General features: G+C 35.1%; 3 protein-coding genes across 9 annotated transcripts in view; 2 read left to right on the top strand and 1 right to left on the bottom strand.

The window, feature by feature from the left end:
* Positions 1-5,325, top strand: part of LOC142338393 (protein SSUH2 homolog) — a 30,472-nt gene extending 25,147 nt beyond the window's left edge. The window contains exons 5-7 of one of the 2 annotated variants that reach the window (XM_075388145.1): positions 646-870; positions 3,396-3,567; positions 4,722-5,325. In XM_075388145.1, the coding sequence (XP_075244260.1) occupies positions 646-870; positions 3,396-3,567; positions 4,722-4,979 (655 nt within the window). In that variant the 3' untranslated portion in view covers positions 4,980-5,325. The remainder of the gene's footprint in view (positions 1-645; positions 871-3,395; positions 3,568-4,721) is intronic. The other variant, XM_075388146.1, reaches the window with a different exon arrangement.
* The window catches only part of LOC142337623 (ubiquitin-conjugating enzyme E2-17 kDa-like), a 461,614-nt gene that overhangs the window by 193,403 nt on the left and 246,380 nt on the right, over positions 1-21,831 (top strand). The window lies entirely within an intron of this gene.
* LOC142337619 (rho guanine nucleotide exchange factor 7-like) overlaps positions 9,071-21,831 on the bottom strand; it is a 111,922-nt gene continuing 99,161 nt past the window's right edge. The window contains exons 15-19 of one of the 6 annotated variants that reach the window (XM_075386976.1): positions 21,497-21,541; positions 18,707-18,730; positions 18,474-18,569; positions 11,478-11,530; positions 10,324-10,471 (exon numbers count right to left, since the gene is read on the bottom strand). In XM_075386976.1, coding sequence (XP_075243091.1) covers positions 10,460-10,471; positions 11,478-11,530; positions 18,474-18,569; positions 18,707-18,730; positions 21,497-21,541 — 230 coding nt within the window. In that variant the 3' untranslated portion in view covers positions 10,324-10,459. Of the gene's footprint in view, positions 10,472-11,477; positions 11,531-16,860; positions 16,920-18,473; positions 18,570-18,706; positions 18,731-21,496; positions 21,542-21,831 lie in introns of all 6 variants that reach the window. The other 5 variants (XM_075386977.1, XM_075386974.1, XM_075386979.1 and 2 more) reach the window with 5 other exon arrangements.

Below are 21,831 nucleotides of genomic sequence, written 5' to 3'. Positions count from 1 at the left end.
AAGACGGAAACGCAGATTTTGAGATAACTTTAAAAATAGGACTGAAATAGTTAGGAACACTTCTCAGAAACGGAAAATACTTTTCAGAAGCTGGGAATTGATTTGATGAAAGTTCTTTTTAGAAGTGTGCACCCATTTTTTAGTGTAAATATTTTTGAGTTTATGTATCTACATTTTCGGTTGATTAATTAATTGCATTTGAGAACATTTCTTGCCGGTTTTATTGTTACTTTGGCTTGATTACTTATTTTCGACTGTTAATTTATCTAATCAACGGAACTTTTGAACGGCGGCCGAGAGCAACTGAGGACAAAAGACATCAGTTTCAGCAAATAGACGACCCACCGAATACACCTTTTGAAATCTATAGAGTTTTGGGCGCTAGCCAGTCCAACTAGAAGCCTTCTAACGACAAAATACAAAATTCTACAACAGCTTCAAGATGTAAAAATTTTGTACCGATAGTAGTATCATAACTATATTCTGCTTCTAGTATTCTGAACATCGTCCCCATAAAAATTATAGCTGTTCCTTTAGTTTTTCTCCATCTTTGAGAACTCGTTTCTTCTGCTGTTGAAGTTCCTAACCTTTTTTTTAACATCGACCAAATTTTCATATCTTTTACTATCTGCTTACACAATGCAGTGACCTGTGGATATACGATGCGAGGCCTGTCTCCGATTGGTGGAACGGGAAGAGAGAGGTGTTGACCCAGAAGATAGTGAAAGACTGTCCCAGATGTGTGAGGGGAAGGAAAGGCAGATGTCACATGTGTCATGGCAGTGGGAAAAGAAACGACAAGAGGTGTTACAGGTGTCATGGCAAGGGATGGATATCCTGTCGCAAGTGTGCCGGAATCGGTCAACTAAGGTAATGCTTAAAAAACATTGTAGAATTAAACACTAAGAACTTGGTATTAAATGATTCATGACAACACATTATCAACACAATTTTTGTTCAAAATCAGAAACCGCAGAAATTTTGAGTTGTCAATAGGGATATTACAGGTTAGAATCCAATTCTCGGGCTTGAATTATTCGTCTTCAAAGAGACATGACTACCAGGGTGTAAAGGTGTATGCTCCCGTGCATTGGGTGAGATTGAGGTATTTATATAACCACGCCTAAAGTATGGCTCTGATCAGACTCAAGGCACCAACAAACTGTTTGGCCAGACTGTGTTCTCTTTTCAGGTCGCACCAGATCTCAAGAGTAGTTTTGTTTCATCAATGATTTTTGCAATCAAAAACTATTCGGACTGTATCGGGGCGCTGTCTTTTCTTTAACTATTCTAAAACTTCTTACGAGCAAATGGGGCCAAATGAGCTTATTTTTGTTTTCTGAGACATGCTAATGGTTTTTCTGGTTTCGACTATATGTTTTTGAACATACTAAAATAAATATTGTTCTGCCTATGTATTTAATGTTCAGTTTGCATTCTAAAGGTTTAGTCTCGCTAAACAAAGATTGAATGGGCTTCCGTAAGTTGTATGAATGACACTATGAAATTTTTGATTATTTGCACATTTTTGAGGACTTTTTTGTTATCTTGTCACACTATCGCTTCATTGAAAGATCCCATTGACGCCGAAATACGTTTTGAGCAAATTTAACGATTGTTCTTTGTAGTTTATGGTTTTAACGGCTTTGATACTGTCTAATCTCAAAGTTTAATAATCTATTTTTTGCCGTTTTGTCGTTTCTATGGAAGTCGCGTTCTATTGACACGTCTCAGAGGTTTCGTATGGTAGGGCAGAATAAATAAACTTACTTATTGTTTTCAGTTGATAAATAATAGTTTGCCATTTTTGTTCGTTTTCGTCGACTTGTTACCTTTTCTCATTGAGGAATAGTCGTATATCTGCATCTCTAAAGAATATTATTTCGATTTTTTAGTTTATGTTTACTTCATTTTATATTGACTTTGATATTCTGTGTTTTTTTTTGTTAACAGTAGACATCGAGTTTTGATTTTAATTAATCTTTGTTTTAGTTATTTCTTTTTATTGTCTTTTTGACCTTTAAAACGACGGCCCGATTTTGCAATGAAATCTCGATGAAAAGTTTTCTAGTCTCACTAATGAGGCCAAAGTGTCTTCTTAATTATTTTGAAAGTATTTGAGTTTCACCATTTTTTGTCTTATCTGGTCACAATATCACATTTATGGCAGGTTCTATTGCCGTCGAAAGACGGAGTTAAACTGAACACACGATACGTTTTACTGGATAGCTGATTGTTTTACCAGCTGATGCACATTTTGCTTGCAAACTTTTGTTGATTGTTTATTATTGCGTGTATTTGTCGTTCGTTCTGCGGTCATATGACCATTTGCCCAGACGTTTAATTGCCAATGGCTTCATACAGAAGTATAATTAAGCCTATTTTTTATTTCACTTCATAGCATTTGTTTTGTTGACTTTGAGATTAAATTGTTGTTAAAAATAGAACCAGAATTTTGAACTTCGCCTTTTTGGATTTTTTGTCAAAATTTTATTTAGCCTCATTAACGACATGTTCCAGAGTGTTTCTAGTCAAATAGTAGATAATTTCTTCCATCTTCTTGATTTTGATTCTGAAAAAAATTAATGAAAAACAATGATGTTTGATTGTAATTAATGTTTGTTGTTGTTGTTGTTGTTCGATTTTGGTCTGTCTTGACTTGTAGTCTCGTTATGGACAGATTACACGCGGCCCTTTCATGCGGCATTACTTAACTCATTCAGGGATCTGATTTTTTCTTACTCATATATCAATTATGTACAAACAATAAATGAATGTTTAAAAGAAATCTATCTCTACTTCCTCTGTTAGACAATGAAGTCTGAATGGGGTCAGAAAATTATGTTTAAACGCACATTACCGAGCCTCATTGTTTTTCCTTAAAAACCTACTCGATTAATCGAGAATTTTATGGGCAACATCAGGTAACACTGTCTCACAAAAATTGTCCGAGAACAAACCAACAACTCAAGCAAAAGCCAGATTCAGATTCCTCGCAATCGGCGCAATAATTCATCTGAAAAATTTTGAAACTATGATGTTCTCAGATGAGAAGACACATGAAAGTTGAGGGGTGGCAGTCTATTCATAAGTTGACTCACGGTCTTTATATCCACAATATTGGTCAATCACGGTCTTAACATAAATCGACATCTCAACTAATTCATCAAGTTAATCCAGCGTGATTATTTTATTGGACTATACAGACGGGGTCCTGTTAAAGTACAGTTTGACCTATTCGTTTAGTTTTGGAGCATTTATTCGTGCCTTCATTACCTGTAATTGTTAAGAAATTTTTATCAATCTAGCTTGCCGATGATTTTTTGTTTCTCAGTTTATAAAGCAAAGCTGTTTTGAGTTTAAAAAAAACAGCGGGAAAATACATTTGTTTTCAGTCACAACAGATACTTAGTGGCTAAGTTTCGAACTGTGGACGGCTTTCACCTGGAGGGAGGGGAGGTGGGGGTGCCTCGAGCAGAGCTGGAACAAACCCAGGGCACAGATATCTACTACGAAGAAGCTCCACCTCCAATCGCCCCTATTCCACACTACCCTTACTCTGAAACAGTAAATAGGTTTTAATGTATAACTTCAATCATCAGCTTAATAAATTTGCAATTATTCAACCTAGCTCTTCGCAAAGAGACTAGGTCTAAGTTTATGCCAAGACTAAAAATTTTGGGCTTCATTATGTTTCAATTCAATGTTTTATTTTTATTTTTTAAGGGGTCAAAGCGCCACAGATTTAAATCGTTGAGTGAATATACAGACTGTTTTTACTCGCTTTTACTTGGAAAGTTATAGCTTTTTGGGTATTTAATTTTAAAATGTGTCGTTGTTGATAGGTTGATAATAAAATACTTGTTTCGCAAATTTGCTCAGTATACAGCTGCATGCGTAACTTCGTTACTTCTGTTAACTAAAAAAGCAATCTAATATTAATGGTGCTTTTGCATTTGATGTGTTAGAAACAGGTTAGATCTTAATTATATCAGGTTACGGAAGTGGAAGAGAGGAAGTAGCAGAGATAACGCTTGCTCCACCGTTTGGAGATTTTGATCTTTTTTGTTTGTAGCTGATCTGCCGGTCCCGAGCCCAGAATTAAAAAGGAGGAGAGAAAAACAACCCAAAATCATACTGGAAATAGCTCAACATAGCTGATAACATGGCTTGAGTAATTTTTCCGACACAATTTTACCAAAATCATGCTTAACATGGACATTTTTAGCGCATCTGCCATCGTCATCCAGCCCGGTAACTAAAAAAGAATTCGAAATCTTGCAAGATTTGTGCAAGAAGAATACAGAATCTTGCAAGATTTTGAATTCTTTGATCACTAGGAAACATACACATCTCGCTGTGTTGCTCAGAAAAATTTAATAACGGGCTTCTGTTTGTAACTTGAAGAAATAATTTTTGCTAATTTGTGAGCAGTCCGAATCCGAATAAATACAAACACAAACAAAACACGAACACACGCTCGTAGGATTACACACAACGCATATACCACACACATATGCGGGCCACACAACTCTGTCAAGGTTATTTTTTATTTATTTCCTCAAAATCAGCATGTGCGTTGGAGAAAAGTTATTAACCGTCAGCTTAAAAAGATTTTTGATTTGTCAAACCTATATCGAGGGTTCAACCGAGCATGAAGAAAAATTTGTGTTGTTTGGAAAATATACAAATATAATTGCATGTCGCACTATTGCATTTAGGTCAACGACGCAGCTTTGAAACTTCTAGAGTTACACTACAATCTGTACATGATAAAGTACAGTAGTTCAAAGCGCCTGTGGAAACAGAGGGAAACCCTATCCACAGTTCCAGTTACAGACGTCTCCCTAAGTTTCCGAGGGAGGGAATACGACACATGGATCTATGGAATCAACAAGGAAGTCTACTGTCCCGATATGGACACGTGTTGCATGTGGTGTTGCTTCTGTTGTGGGTGCATGCACGGCAAAAGAGACTAAACATATCTCATAAATGAGAGTTTTCCGTTCATACCCTTTATTATTTTTAGTGCATAGTGTTACATTATCCCATTTTCATTGACAAATATTTCATCACCATGCCATCCAATACCAAAAAATTTTGCTTTCTTTGAGCTCTTGGAATCTGATCAAGATTAATTATTTTAACTTAAGTTAATTTAATTTATGTAAAGTCAAGTTATCTTTTTATAAAATTGTATCAGCAATGTTATGTGAATTCCTATGTGTATCATAAACAACATGACTCGTGCGAAACTGTGCGTAGCACAGAATGTTCCATTATACGTCTCTAGATTATCAAACAATTTCAATGTTCCGAGAGGAAGCGCTCTTTTAATTATCAGTTTGACGAATTCCAATTGAAACAAATTTTTTGGGGCAACGTTGATAACAACTTTCGTTAATACAAAAACTGAAAAAATCACAACCCTCATTTTGATATGATTTTAACAGTTTAAAAAAACCACATGCATTGTCAGATAATTGGCAGCATAAAGCAGCTCCTCAAAACAATAAACAATAAAGCAGCTCCTCAGAACAATCAGCTGCTAAGAAAATTTAACTTCAATATAAACAGACAAAAAATTTGCAAAATAAAAAAGAAACGACCAGCTTACACGCTAGAATTAGCAAGCAAATAAATGGCTGATTTTTTTTCTTTACTAATTGTTTCTCATTGAAAATATGCCCAAGTGATAAAATTTTTTACCAATTAGACAGACTAAACATCTAATTGAGAATTTTTCTCTAAAGAAAACATCAAAACCCAGAGTTATTGATTACGTCGTTTTGTCTTTTCTGTAAAAAGCCTGTTGAATTTTTATTTGATTTCTCCTATATTTAAAAAAATTCTAAATTTGAACACCATAGATCAATCCAAAACAAAAGGAGGTTGTATTCGATTTTTACGGGACGAGTCAGAGAAAAATATTTTTTTTGTCATGAAACACTGCTATTTTATCTACCTCAAGCAGTCGGATTCGGTATTTTGAAGATTTAATAAACTTTGAGTCAACTGAAGAAATTACTTTACAACTTAGCATAAGTTGAAAAGACAGTTACAGTGTTCTGAATGATAAATTCTTCTTCCCGATTATTTTTGTAGACTCATCTTTTGTGGTGTTTATCAACTTTGTTTGGTTGCCTTCTTTGGGTGTCACAGCTGTTCCTTTGAATACAGTTTTTGGCAAATGAAACATAGAATATTATTGTAAGCCAACAATTAGCTTTAAAAGTTCATTTAAGCGTTTAAAGAAAAAAGATTAGGTTTTCAGTTAAGTTTTCTTCATCCGTTGAAATTTTTAATTCCCACGTTCTGTAAATATTTTCTATTTTGGTTAAATACCAAATCTATTGAACTAAAAATTTAAAATCTAAAAAGGTATTAGCAGAGAAAACTCTAGAAAATCTACCTCAAAAGTTAGATTTTCAGCTTTTTTGTTTTTGAATACATGCTTTTTAAAAGAAAGCTTTACTTTGTTTTGGTTACGGGAACAGTTTGTAGGATTGGTTATAATTAAAGCTAGATCAATGAACATTATTTTCCAAACAGCTATGTTAAATTAATTTAATAATTTTGCTCCCACCCCCAACACTTTCGATTGTTCATAGCCTGTTTTCCTTTCACTTTTCAAATTAGCTCCCCCTTTTCAAACTAAATTTTTGCCTTTTTTGTTAGAGGAACTTGAAGATCACCAAAAGAAAGTGAAATATTTTATAGGCATTTGATAAAAATTGGTGCTTACCTGATGAAGTGGGGAGAACTTTACTAGTTGAGCCAGTTCAGAGAAGTCTCCCAGGATATTTTAATTCATTAAAGCACCAGTTTTTATTCTTACCTGACCAAAGAGAGGAGAATCAGAAAGAACATATGATGGGTGGAAAAATGAAATGGACTGATGAAATGCGATTCATTAAACTGTTGATCCATTGTATTCATAACAATAGTTTTACTAACACCGTGTCAATTCTCAACTACAGATTTACTTCACGCAATAATAAATAGCCAATTATTTATTAAAATAAAATTCTTAGGTTTTTATAAAAAATCAAAATTAGCCTCTCGGGGCTATAAAATCCTCTTTTTTTCTCTACGATGCTTAAAAAAATGGATTTGACTGAAGAAAGAAATCCGGCCTCGCATAAATGTTCCTCCATTTAGCAAAAAAAGTTTGAGGAACATAGAAACTGGCTTTACTGACAAGTTAAGTGTATAAGTGTAACAAAACTTTGGTGCCAGCAAAACAACAATGATTAAAACGAAGCTTTATTGTTTTTAATTTTTCAGTTACCTTCATAATTCGTTAATAATTTAATTTTATCATTCTAAAAAAGTCTAAAATTTTATCAGTTTACCAAAATAAAAAGGCTAGATTCATTGGTCACTTATCGACATCAATGACTCCGTTTAAACAAGTAAAAAACGAAAGCAGATAAGTCCTAATGAGCGAGTGCTTGATCTCCAGGAGCACTGCCCATCATCATAATGCGGACCATACCAAATTATTCCGTATCTGAGAATGAAAATTAATATCCGTCACAAGAAAGAACAATTAAACAGACAGTCAACATGAACATTAAAATGCTAAAAAAATTTGCTACAGATTTAAAGGGAATTTTTAAAAACCAAAAAACATGAACAAGAACAACAGTTATCTATTATTTGTAGGCAACCTGACTCACTACACATTTTAAAAATTTCTCGAATAAATTTAAAGTTTGCCCTCGAATAATATTAAATTTTCAATGCAGAAACGTGAACAACCGATAATTAAAAGAATGAACAGAACAAAATCAATAGGTACTAAGACAAAAAAAACCCATCAAAAAAATGAAAAATTTTAATTGTTTCAAAATTTGTAATCCTTTCATTTTGGCCTTTGAAACGGTGATAATCAGTTTTTGATTAATTATCTCGGATCAAATAAATAAACAGAAAATCGTGGAATTCTTTTTTTGTTTCCTCTCTTTTTGACGAGTAAATGACAACCTCACACCACTCACCAAAATAAACTTAAACAGTTTTGTAAATATTTTCCCTTCAAAACGAAACTGATCCCCAATCTTATGGTTTTTAGCAAAACTGTAAAAAACTGAGTTGTCGTGATTTTCAAAACGTGACTGAATTTCAAGAATTGACGGCAATCAATTTGTTCCGCATAGCTTGGACTGTAATTTAAAACAAAAAATGGGTTAGTAAACATTGCCTAAAAAGCAACGTAATTGGAAGCCATTCAGCCGCTCAAATTTTTCACCTTCACACTTCTTACTAGCGTGCTAAAAAAACCAATTTCAATAGTGGGCGCGCTGTGCAATACTTTATTGGCAAATTATTTTATGCTGATGTTGTAACTTTTACGCTGATGTTGGATTATCTTCTATTCAGCTCATACGATAACTAAAATTATAAATTAAGACTTTTGTATTTCTCTCTTTTTGAAAAAAATGTGTTGTCGTTTGATCAATATCGAATTTTTAAAGTATAAACAATTTAACATAACGTTAATGTTTAATACGATATCTCTTTGACTAATGTATACCATTTTTCTTTGTTGAATTCAAATGAACGTTTGAGCCAGGTTCACATTGAAATTCAAAATATTCTACGAAATTTTCTCCTAAAAACAGCAAAACTTGGTGTCAATCGTGTTGGTTAATCCAAATATGGGAAGAATAAACTAAATTTTGGGCAAAATTGAGAAAGCGTTATATAATTGTAGAATACGGTTTCTAAACATATTATCGGCCTAACCTCTTTGATACAATCAATTAATCTCGTACATAGACTTTCCATAGTCATTACGCACTATAGCTCTGCTGTCAGTGCACCTTCATGCATCTCTTTCATTTGATGGCTCAGAAATTTTAGCCCTTTAGAGAATTTTCTAAAATTTGTAGCACTTTTTGAAAATTTTCACATCAATTTTTTTCTTCTTGTTGCGATTTAAGTGCTTAGCAATTGAAGTGTTTGCTCACTGTATTTCAAGCACAGTTTCTTTTATCAATTTACAAATTAAGTTGCCTTACATAATCAGCTATCTCAATTTGCTCAACCTGATGTACACAAGAGATGAAACTATAAAGTCAATTTACTAATAAATATGAAGCATTTTAAAACTTCACTTGAATCATTTGAAAAGATCATTAGAAAGAGTAATTCACAATACTAATTTAACAAATCAATTCACCAATAAAGTTGGGATTCGCCATTGGGATAGAAAGAGGCAACTAACAATAAATTATTAGCTACAAAAGGTAGGCATTGTTTGAAAAAGCCTTCACGTCTCTAACATCCATACCATATTGTGCACCGTTATCAAATGCTACTCTACTATGGCTTCTACGGTTAAAACACGACTGGTTTTCATCCAAAACGGGCTCAACACGAGCAATGCAGGAATCTGACTTATGGGAAAATAGCTTGGTAGCATAGGCGTTGGGATTAAGCTGAGCAGATTTAGAGTTTGCAGAAGAAGAGTTTGTTACTGATTCGAGCATAGAGACATAGTAAGAGTCATTTGGGTCAATATTACAACTACTACTAACTAGGGAAGGAAGATTTGTGCTTTGGTGGAGGTGTTGGTTTTGGATGTTTAGTCTCGTGTTAGTCTTAGTTTCAGATCTTTTCAATTCACTCAAAGCCGACATAGATCGCATCAAACTGCCGCGCTCACTAACATCCATGTCAAAGTAGTTCACGTTTTCCGCCGACTGTAACACTATCGATCGAGATTGCGCAACGTTCAACCTGGATGTCGACAGGGGTAGTTTAGTGATAGTTTCGTCTGAATTTGGCAAATATTTGGAATGGGGCTCGGGGGAGGAACTCTCTTCAGAATTAGACGAAAAACTTCGTTGGTGATGAACCCAGCTGACACTTTGCATGATAATGTGCTGTGAGCTCATTATTGGTTGAGAACCTCTGAAATCCTTTGTATAGTGATCTGCTTTTGTAGCATCTGCGCTCATCTTTCTGTTAAAACCTTTACTTCCTTCGCTGTCATTCAGACTTTTATTCGACTGCGATATCCTCTTGACGTTCAGATTATTCGGGGTAATTGGAGTGAGTGCTCGTTTGATCATGCCACTGGAATCGCTCAGAGCTATCGACGTTGTAGATCCTTTTGACGAATGACCAGTCGACCGATGAATTGGAGTTACACAGTAAGGCAATGGTTTAGCAGAAGATTTGGTGGATTTGCTATCGGTGGATCGCCTGAGATTGTTTCTATTGATGACTAGAGAATTCACTGGTGGATTGAGGTGGAATCGGTTCCCAGCTCTCATTGGTTCCTGTGTTTTTTTGAATGAGTTTCGGATCTGTGGTTGATGTTTTTGGAATGGTTTTGGTGTTTTGGGCACAACTAGGGGAGGTTGTAGTACAGGTAGATGAAGTGGGGTGTTTAATTTGGCTGAGGTTAGATAGGAAAACTGTTTCTCTCGCTCTTGTTGAAGCCTCTTCACATCAGCAACTAAACACACAGTACTCGATGCATCACACAGGTTATTCATAACAAGAGAAAGCGTGGAAAGTAGTTAGTTTCACCGTTAGTTTCTCCTAGATTAGAGGGGGCAACCACAACAGAGATACAGTCTTAAGTGACTTTTCCTTGCATTGAATAAAACACAGTAGCGAAGAATCAATGCAGTGTGGAATCTGATAATTGTCTATGATTACCATCTTTAACACCATCAACTTGAAAATTCTGAAAAGTTAACCTCAGTTAAATAGTAACGCTTCACGCATATATTTAGATGCCATATTTTTTAACTTTCAAATTGCACTCTATTCATTTTTTATACTGGGGGGAAATCACTTGGCTGCATAAAGAGAAGGAGGTTATGATGAGGGTGAGCAGGCACGCAGAAAGAACATAAAGCAGCACAGATCAGATGTCCAATCAGATTAATCAGATAGTCAGTCAGTCAGCCAATACGGCAACAGAAATATATAACAGCAGTCGTTTGTTTCGTATAATTTAACCAATCCGACTTAACAACTGTTTCCTCACACCTGTGTATTTTAAATCTTCAAAATTGCGAGCTGTCATTTTAATAGGCAAATACCAGGCGACAAAGTCATTACTCTGAACAAAATCAAGGTTTTCTTTCATTCAGTATTGGAATTTTATTTTGAGAGGGAGGGGGTATGAAGCGTTGTACGAAACAGATCCTTTTTGTTTTAGGAAAGAATTCCAACAATTGCCTCTCAAAATGCTCAATAAAAAGGTTCGATTGTTCGATAACTGCTAGTTTAGAGAAGTAATCAACAAAAAAGGAGCTGAAACAAACCGAAGTGATTGCAATAGAGTGAAACGGAAACAAGGGGATGAAGTTAACATCATGAAAACTGTTCAAAATTCACTCGTGAAATCTCATCATAAAACCCCGGGAGCTTAGTGTGTTGGACTGATACATGTTAGTTTGATGTTTGTGGATATATTCAACTGATGCCGTTTGGTTTGTTTGTTTGTTTACCTCGGGAGAATTACGCGCCATCTTCTCCTTCACCATAGGCAGGGAGACGTAACCTACAACGCACACCTACCACAGTTAACTTCCAGGGGCTTGTTTTAATAATAGAAACAAGGAGGCTGGCACAAATAAGTCCGATCTCGCCCCAATAAGAATGATCATAAGATTAATTTTACCTGAGGCTTTTACGCGTCTAAGAGAAAAACTATAGCAAATATTTAAAAAAAACTTTTCAACCATCAACGACCAGTTATGTAGATAATGGAAAAATGAAAATCGCTATAAATTAGTTTGTTACTTCTACAACCAACCAATTGTAACAAGAAACTAGAATGAAAAGACTTAGACATGCGCAAAAGTAAGTATGTGTTTTTCTACAAATATTATTTGAGCCTTCTCTTTGCGCAGGAACAGCCTGGTACCCGTGAAAACTCCTTTCCCTAAGCCAAATTCAGCTACTGACCACTTATTGAATTCTACCAAAAAAAATTGTGCGGTCGTTGAAGAAACATAAACATATTCTCTTCGGAAAACAAAAAAAAGATGTTACAACAAAAAAAACATAGAAAAAACAAAAGAAAACAAAGAAACTTTGTTAAAGAGCAATTAAAAACAAGCAAAAAAAATAACGCACGCTTATTTCAAGTCAGACTTCAAATTCATTATTCGAGCACAACTGCGTATTACCATCTATCTGGCCCTTTGACGAGGCCTTTTGATGGTTTTTGCTGTGACGTTCTAATTTCTAATTGATTAAGGATGCTACATTTACGCTGATAATAAAATTTAATTTAAGGTTTTAGTTAATATAATTTAATTTAAATACTGATATGAAGTACAAAACATAGCCGGCAAATGGCCGCCGTTGACCCGCTTTACGCACATTGGGATTGAAACAGAAGAAGAAAACAATAAGAGATGGAATGAGAGAGAGAGTTTTTCTAAGTGTCGATTTTTTTTATTCGGTGCCCAAATTTTGCATATTAGGCTAGATTCTAAAATTATACTTATTTCAGCTCCTAAATTGAACGCTATTAAGCATAATACAAACTCCAACTAGCAATCGCATTAATGAGCTTTGATAACCTAATGCACTGACTTAATGACCTCGCTTTATATGTTTATCCTATTTATTTTGATCTTTTGACTTTGACCGTATTCACTACATTGCGTAATTCAAAAAGTGAAAGAATTTAAAATCCATTCCGATGAAACAGTGAGTGCGAAAACGAAAAACGTGATCACAAGGAAAAGCAAATTAAAAAACACAGCAGGACAAGTCCTGAAGTACAATTCAAAGAATTTTCATTGAGTTAACAAAAACTAGACATAGAATGGACTTAGAATAAATGGGAAAACCGTTTTCTTAAACAAATAAAAAAAGTTAAGAAAAACTGAAAATCAATGTGGAAATGCCGCATGTGAAAAAAAAGCCCACCAGAGAAAAAAGACCAACCAAAAGAGAAATTTGGTTCAAACAAAACGCTAGACCTAACACGGACTAAGAACGAATTGGCAAAATACTTTAAAAAAATCAGATACAAAATTTAAAAAAACAGAACATCAATGTCAAAAAACCGCATGTGAACAAAAAAACCACTATCAAGAAATGAAAATTTGATTTAAACAAAAAAAAACTAGGCCTAAAATGAACTATGAATGGATTGGGAAAACCATTCAAAAAAAATCCGTTCCAAAATATCAAAAAACAGTAAAAACCAAAGTGAAATTGCCGCATGTTACCAAAAAACAACTAGCAGGGAAGCGAATTTTTCTTCAAACACCGTTTTCTGACTTACTTTGAATTTAGGAGTGAAACAATTTCACGCAGCAAAACCACCCGCTTTTTCAATCGCCTTCCCGTTTTGGCCATAATCACAACTCCATATGACTTCAAAAATGAAACTTAGCTGGTAGATTGCCAGAAAACAGCCGCAATAGCTTCGTAGATCTGCAGTCTAAAAAACAGTGAAAAGACAGACCAAAAAATGTCTTCATTGAAGGCTTAGAATGTTATATTTTGATTAAGAATCTGTATAAGTTATTGCTGCCTCATTTTAGCTGCCCTCAAATCACAACTCCATTTGACTTCAAAAATGAAACTTAGCTGGCAGATTGCCAGAAAATAGCCGCAATAGCTTCGTAGATCTGCAGTCTCGAAAAAAAAACAGTGAAAAAGACAGACCAAAAAAAAGTCTTTTCATAGAGGGCTGAGAGTATCATATTTTGATTCAGAATCTGTATAAGTTATTGCCGCCCCCAAATAACCTTCATTCAGAGTGACACACATTCACTTGACCCTATCTCTTGAATTAAAGTAAATTAAAGTCAAATTCGAAGCCCGCAATAGCTTCGTAGATCTGCAGTCTCAAAAAAAAGTGAAAAAGACGGACCAAAAAAACGTCTTTTCATTGAAGGCAGAGAATGTTATATTTTAAGAATCTGTATAAGTTATTGCTGCCTCATTTTAGCTGCCCTCAAATAACTTTCATTTAGAGTGACACACATTCACTTGACGCATTCACATCTCTTTAATTAAATTAAATAAAAGTCAAACTCGAGGTAACTCACGTGTGACCACAAAATTAATCGAGCGAATGAACTAAAAAAACTCGCTCCACTAAAAGCAAAAAACGACGTCACACACGCAGTTGAGTTGAAGTTGCATGAACGAATGAACAAAAAGCAGATTTGAAGTGGTTGTGACGTCATATGGTCGTAAAAATCTTGACGAAATAAAAAAACTGAAAAAGTCAATATTAGCCCCAGCTATTGATGTGCGGCTTTAAAAATTTTCTGAACAGGTCTTAAAACATAAAAAAGCGCCCCAATACAATTCAAATTCTTTGCATTGTAAAAAAGGAGAGCGCCTAAATAATAGCCGTTGAGAGGCTGACGACAGCTATTAAATAATTAATCAGATTGCCAAATATAGCCGCCGTTGACGCGCTTGATGTATATCGGGATTGAAAGAGGAAAAAACAGATAAATTGACCGATTTTTTTTGTTTTTTTTTCAGTGTCGAAAAAATTCTAATTTGGCGTGCAGTTTCAGTTGGATTATAAAATTAGCTGATCAGTTTAATACCATTGTCAGCAAGTAAACACTCAATGGATTTTGATAACCTAACTCCCAATGACCTAATTATTTGGCTTTATCGGTTTATCCCGTCTCTTCTGATTTTGATCTCTTGAATTTGACAATATTCATCACATTACGTAATTCACTGCGTGAAAGATTTTAAAATCCATTCAGTTGAAACAGTGAGTGAAGTAAGTCAGAAGTCAAAAGTGAAAATCGTGACTTATGTAAAACGGAAAACGTGATAAAAAAAACTAGACTGAACAATGAATGGATTGGAAAAACCATTCAGAATAAATCCGATCCGAAAAATCGAAAAAGCAATAAAAATCAAAGTGAAATTGCCGCATGTGAACAAAAAAACCGCTAGCGAGAAAGCGAATTTTTTTTCAAACATCTGTTCTGACTCTTACTTTGAAATTAGAGTGAAACAAATTAAAGCAGCAAAACCACCCGGTTTTTCAATTAACTTCCCGTTTCAGCGTGCCCAAAATCACAACTCCAATTTGATATCAGAAATGATAAAAAAAAAGTCTGAAGAGATCTTAAAACATTAAAAAGACAGCGCCCCAATGCAATTCAAATTCTTTTTGAAACAAAAAAAAGGACAGCGACTAAATAATAGCCGTTGAGAGGCTGACGGCGGCTAATAATTAACACAGCCGTCACATTGCCGAAAAATAGCAACCGTTGACGCGCTAGATGCACATCGGGATTGAAACAGAAAAGAAAACATCAGGGTCATATTCCCAGAAAATAGCCGCAATAGCTTTATAGATCTGCAGTCTAAAAGATTTAAAAATACAGACTAAAAAAATAGTGTTTTCATTAAGAAAGAAGATTTTGAAATTTTGATTAGGAATCTGTATAACTTATTGCTTCTTCTATTAGCTGTTTAAATAGCTTTCAATTAGAGTGATATACACTCACTTGACCTTATCTCTTTGAATTCAAGTGAGAAAAACGTCAAATTCAGAGTGAGGAATTCGTTTTTGAGAGTCGGGTAAGTCACGAGTGACCAAAAATTTAATCACGCGAATGAACAAAAAACCCGATCCACTTAGAGTGAAAAATGACGTCACGCACGCAATTCAGTTGAAATTGCATGAACGCAAGGACAAAAAGCAGATTTAAAGTGATTGTGACGTCATATGGTCGTAACGAAAATCGTGACGACGAAATAAAAAAACCTGAAAGCCAACAATAGCCTCAGCTCAAGCTTCGCGGTTATTAAAATAGAGAGATAAATTGACCGATTTTTTTCTGTTTTTTTTTCAGTGTTAAAAAGTTTTTTAAATTGGCGTGTAGTTTCAGTTGGATTCCAAAACTAGCTAAAAAGTTCAATACCGATGTCACTCTATGGACTTTGATAACCAAATTCCCAATGATTTAATGACCGGGCTTTATCAGCTAGAAAACAGCGATATGAACAAAAAACCACTCTTTTCGCTCCGCTCTACATTTTGTTCAGCAACAAAATCACTCCAAATTTTTTCATTCACGTGTTCCATTTCAGGCTTCAAAATTCACTCCAATAAAATTGATTTAAAAAAAAGACTTCTCCAATACTCCTCGTCGAGTCGTAAAAAAAGACAGCGCCCCAATACAATTCAAATTCTTTGAATTGTAAAAAGGAGAGCGCCTAAATAATAGCCGTTTGAGAGTCTGACGGCGGCTACCAATAAACATCATTTCAGTAGTATTTCAAGTAAGACTAATTTTTTATTCGTTGCGAAAACTCAAAGAGATCATTGAAACTCGAAGAGCTTTTGGATCTCACAATTTTCAGTTATTTTTTCCCTAAATTTTTCATGGCAAAGGTAGTTTTTTAAACCTCATCTTGGCATAAAAGTATCTCAAAATACCCTTTGGCTTAAATTTTTACCAATGGGAGGGTTTTCAAAAGCTACCACTCCTGTCTTTCTTTATTTCAGAGTGTCAAAATGACAGCCCAAAAAGGCCCAGCTAGCAGACCAAAAGAAATTCTTTCTGCGTCAAAGCAGTGAAATCGTATTAGGCGTTACAATGAGTAGTTGATTAACAGAATCCCGTTATCATCAATAGTTTTCCCATTTCAAATTAAAAACTCGGTAGGAAAAACTTGAATGCGATTGCACAAAATAGAGCTAATCAAAAGTACAGCCTATTCATTTTTAAATTTATATCCTCCGCGCTGAGACTGAAGCCTGAGCTAGCTCGCATTGCGCCACTGTGATATGGAAAGCAGAATAAAATTTCCCTCTCCGAGAAAGCAGGTAGGGAAACAATCGTGCGAAGAGCCCTTTGAATGCCACTTGATAAAAACCTTTTGAAATGTTGGTGTCCCTTCAGGAAATTAGGACACCTGCAGCTGCGAAAAGTCATCTAAATAAACAAAAACAACAAACCAGCTATTGTACCCAGCTAATATACCAATTTTGTTTAAAATTAGTTCAGACTACAACCTGCTCAGGTCAAATATACATTATACGAAAACGGTTATTTCTTGCTTTTTGCCTTGCTGTTACTGATTTGATTTTATTTCGAAACCTTACAGGTATAAATTCGTAATATGAATCGGAATTTGAACAAAAATTTTAAATCAGATTTAACCATCAAAATTTTCGACCGAACTGAGCCTTCTAATTCTGGACACATCTTATTATAGACATGCAAGTTAACTCCTCACTAACTCTAAATTATGTAGGTTAAAAGTTCTCTAAGTTGTAATTTAGGCAATAAGGACGGTATGACACATCAGTTCACAAATCAGATAGCAGTTAGCGTGCACATGTACAAGTTTGTTCCCAGTACCACATGTGATTCCATGCATGCTATTTAACAAATTGAACATTTCCTTAACTCAGATTTGGTAAATCATAACTACTGACGTACACACAAGACGTGAACAGCATTTTCAAGCAGCAGCAGCATCATCTTTATGCAGCATTGCTTCGTACGTACAAACAAACATTCATCCGTTACCATCAATAACAAAAATTACCTTAACCACTTCCCTTTTGCCCAGCTCGGTTACGTCGTAAGACACAAAAAATTAACTTTTGTTAAATCCACTATAAAAATTTAACTAAAAAGTTATAACTGTGCAAATTATAATTGAGTTGTTTAAAATATATTTAAAATTTTGTTTGCCCATCTTAGCGAAGGGCAAAAAGGAAGCGTCAAAACAACACAAATGCAAAAAACAGAATAATGGAACTCAAAGTATGCATTCCCAATTACTTACTGCAGAGCCGCATGAAAAACAGTATTATCCGTTAATTAAATACTTCAACAACTAAACAAATATTGCCAAAATATATATTCTTCAATCTGTGAGTAGTTAAAAACTTTAGCTTTTGGCATCATTTTGGTTCTGTTTCACAAAAACCTTTTTAAACGCAGGTAACGAGTGTCTTTTCACGTGGTGGTGCAAGCTTAGGGGATCATTTGCGGCAGATGCGTTTTGCTCATTGGCCATTGTCTGTTTGCGATGACCTTTGGGAGAATAAGGGAAGCCATATTGCAACATCATTGAACAACTCTGATCATAATCTTCATTGTGAACTACATGTGATCTACTTAATTCTTCACGATTGGCAACAATATTAATATGCTGTCCTTTAGCGATACCTGTCGGTTGTTGGGGCAAAGGACGTGAACTCATTTGTTGCTTAATTCTGTTCAAACTTTGTTTGGGAGAGAATTTGGGGTTACTTGTCGGGGTTAACTTAGGAGGGGCGACAATCAAAGTCGGGTCTTGTAAGTGTGGGCTGCCAATGGGCATTAATGCGTGTGTAGCACCTGAAGGACTTAAGGACATGGATGTTGACTGGCTAGACATTTGGATGTGCGGGGGTTGCAAGATAGGTATGGGGTAGGAGGGGGTGGAGTAATCAGTCACTATGAAGTGTTTGTTGTCATTAATTCTCTGTTCACCTGAATGTAACGTCATTCTGTTCTGACTGCTCTGACAATAGGCCTCTATCACTTCGAATATTTTGGCGTCGTGGTCCAACGAGCGACAATCCAACGCTGAAACAGTTACAACTTAAGTATTCTACTCCAATTTGCTCGATCTAAACATTTTAAAACCAGTATTATACAATATGATACACCAAAACAACAGCATGATAAATGAAAATTGAATCATAATAAAAATCGACACATACCCGGACAACAGCCGTGCAATAGACCTTGAGAGGACAGATGGATCAGTATCAATAGCAATAATAAGCAGCAGACCTGGTAACTAAGACTAACTAAAACAATGCTTAAGTAACGTGCATCTAAAATCGGCCTCTGGGCTCGATGGGTTTATCACGTTTCTATTTCCGATTTCATTTTTCGACATTAACTCAGTTCGTTATAGGTCGCTTTGCTTAACAACTGCTTTTTAAATGCAGATTGACCAAAAGGCGCAGAAAAAAATTAGCAAGGAAATAAAGTTAAGAGATTCACAAAAGTTGAAAAAATTGCAGAAGTAGCTGAAGCAAAACGAAACTCTGGTAAGTTTCAAATAGGTCAAAAGAACATACAATCAAGCGCAAAACAATGCATGATAGACCAAAAAATGATTGCAATAAACTTGGATGTGAGCAATTGAATATTCTGAAAAACGGCCTTTCTTTGTTTCGCATAACCAATTTTCACCTAACGAAAAACCAGTAATGTCCATAACTCCTCTTAGAGCAATTACAACATTGTTCAGGTCCGAGTGGGTTAATAGTTTTATGATGAGGATACATATGAGGCTATTAGAGCTTTTATAGAGCTACTAGTAACAATTAAATAGAAAAAACTGAAATTGTGGTGTGCTTTTTAATTGACTTTTAATAGTAAAATTTAGCCGCTTGAGTAGAGCAGCTAAAAATTGTGAATGAGATAGAAATTTATATCACGGAAAATCACGCAATAAATGTTCTAAAGTCACTCGCAAAGGTTAAACCGCCCAGCCAAAAAATTAATACATACTCTTAAAAAAAGTAAACATAGCCAAAAAATAGCCGCCGTTGATTCCAATAAGCATGATTGGGATTGAAAGAATAGAAGATATTGATAAAAAAAGATTTTTGTACAAAAAATTGTTTAAGTCCGACTAATTTTGATGGCATTTCGTAGTTGAAAATACTTCTGTTTCTTAGAGAGAGGCTACAGGGGCTACCAATAAGCATAAGAGATGGTAACTAAGACTTATAGGAACGACGTTCAAATAGCGGGCATCTAAAATTGGGCTTTATGGGTTTATCCCGTTTCTATATCTGACTTCAATTTTTTATACCGACTCTGTTCATTTTGAATTGCTTTGCTGGGCAACTGATGTTCAAAATCACTTTTAGCAGAATGAGAGAAGAGAGAAACTAGCCTAGAGAATTCAAAAAGATTTCACGCAAAATGTCGAAAAAGCGGCAAAATGGTAAAGCGAAAAAAAGTTCGACGAAGTAAAAAAAATAGGAGCGCTATAATAGCCGACTGAGAAGATGAGGGCGGCTATTAAACATACACTAGTATACATTCAAATAGCAAAATTACACAGAACAGCGCCTGTTTTCGAATATCACATCCAGTTACATTCTGAAGTCCATTTCTTTAATTAAAAAAATTATATGAATCAACTGTAAATCGAGAGTCAAACTCTTACGTGTTTTGATGTCCATGTTTTGAGTAACATTCTGATGTCCATTTCTCGAGAAAAAATATATGAATCAATTGTAAATCGATCGAATTTTAACAATTCCGAAATCTAGAAAAAAGACAATAGTACTTAAGGAAAATTCCAAATAGAAATTTGCCAGTTTTCCGTGCAAAAAACAGTACCTTCAGTTCAACTTGATGATACGATTCTTAAAATCACAATCATAAACTTATTCAGATTAATGAAGGCATGATCAAGTTGAACATATTTCATGTGGAACTGAAAACAAACCAACTAATGTCGGACAAATTGCTATCGAACAAGAGTCGGTCAATTTAATTGAAGAGGGGGCTGTAGCCTAGATAAACTTTAGTAGGTGTTAAAAGATCCGACTATTGAGGGGCCCTTACCCTCGACCTCCTCCAACTGCGGCTTGAACCAATTGACTATCACAGCCTTGTAACATTCTATCTTACAATCGGTTTAGTTTTAGCAATAGACTTAATTTCTGAATAAGAGCAATTTAGATCACGCCAAAAATCAAAAGGTCAAGCGTGAAAAGGTCACTCTAGAAGTGAAAAGGAAAGAATGTTCTATAAAAGCACACACAAAACGAAAATTTAAATAAAAAATACACACACGTTTACAATAATTGCTTCAAACTTCATTCGAGAGCAATTAACTTTTAACGAAAAACTAGCATCCTTCTATCTGGATTCTTTCCACAAGTATATTCGTTTATTTTCCAGAATTCAGAAAAATTAAAATTCTCTAGATTTGTAGTTGATCCATATACATTTTAATGATAACGCGAAATCGGAATTTTACTGAAAATTTATTTAAAAACAGTTTGTCTATCAAATTTCGCTATTTTAACGCTTCCCTTGTCGCCGAGTGTATGTTTTCAAAACTAAAAGCAACCAATACATCGGAGAAATTGCGTCGGGAAGGCAGGATATTCGAATGGAGCTTGTTTAACAAATTTGCGTCTCAATATTGTGCTAAACAAGAGGACATGCATTTAAAGCGGTTCGCTTAAAAATGACACAATAATCAAGCAAGCATTATGAAGTCAAATGTAGAGAAGTCAAAACTAACACAAAAAAGTAAGACCAATATGACCAGTAAGTGACTCGCATTTTAAGTGGCCCGCTACGACAGTCTTTGAGGGCAATTGGTGCGAATTATTTAAAACAAAAAAAATAATCCAAATTTCGCCTGAAGATGGCCAACAGGGTTTCATGAATGAAAAAGTTGCTACGTTTGAGCTAGTAGAGGGGCTAGTTTCCCGATTATCACAGTCAACAAAAGATAATAAGCGACTTACTTTTTCTACTGTTCAACTCGGCTAACTCCTCTGCTCGGATTTTTTCTAAACAGTAAAACATATGAACATTAGAGGTCAAGACCAAGCGTTTTAAGTAAACAATTGGCCATGTGCCCTTGATGAAAAGAAAAGGGATCGTTTCCATGATTGCCAAAAAATTATGCACCCCTAGCTTTAGAACACGTGCATTACATAGTAAATTTTTTATAGCACGTACTTATGGTGGAGGGTTGCAAACAATATGCACCAGCTAAACGGGGGTGGGGGGGGGGGGGGGGGGTCGGCAAACGGAAAGATCCCAGATACTTGGATCACAAATGAGTTTAGCCGAACTT

Source organism: Convolutriloba macropyga, chromosome 4 (assembly GCF_964194025.1).
Source record: "Convolutriloba macropyga chromosome 4, txConMacr16.3, whole genome shotgun sequence".
NCBI classification, from domain to species: Eukaryota; Metazoa; Xenacoelomorpha; order Acoela; family Convolutidae; genus Convolutriloba; species Convolutriloba macropyga.
The sequence above is the reverse complement of the archived record's forward strand: the minus strand, read 5'-3'. Positions and strand labels throughout refer to the sequence as shown.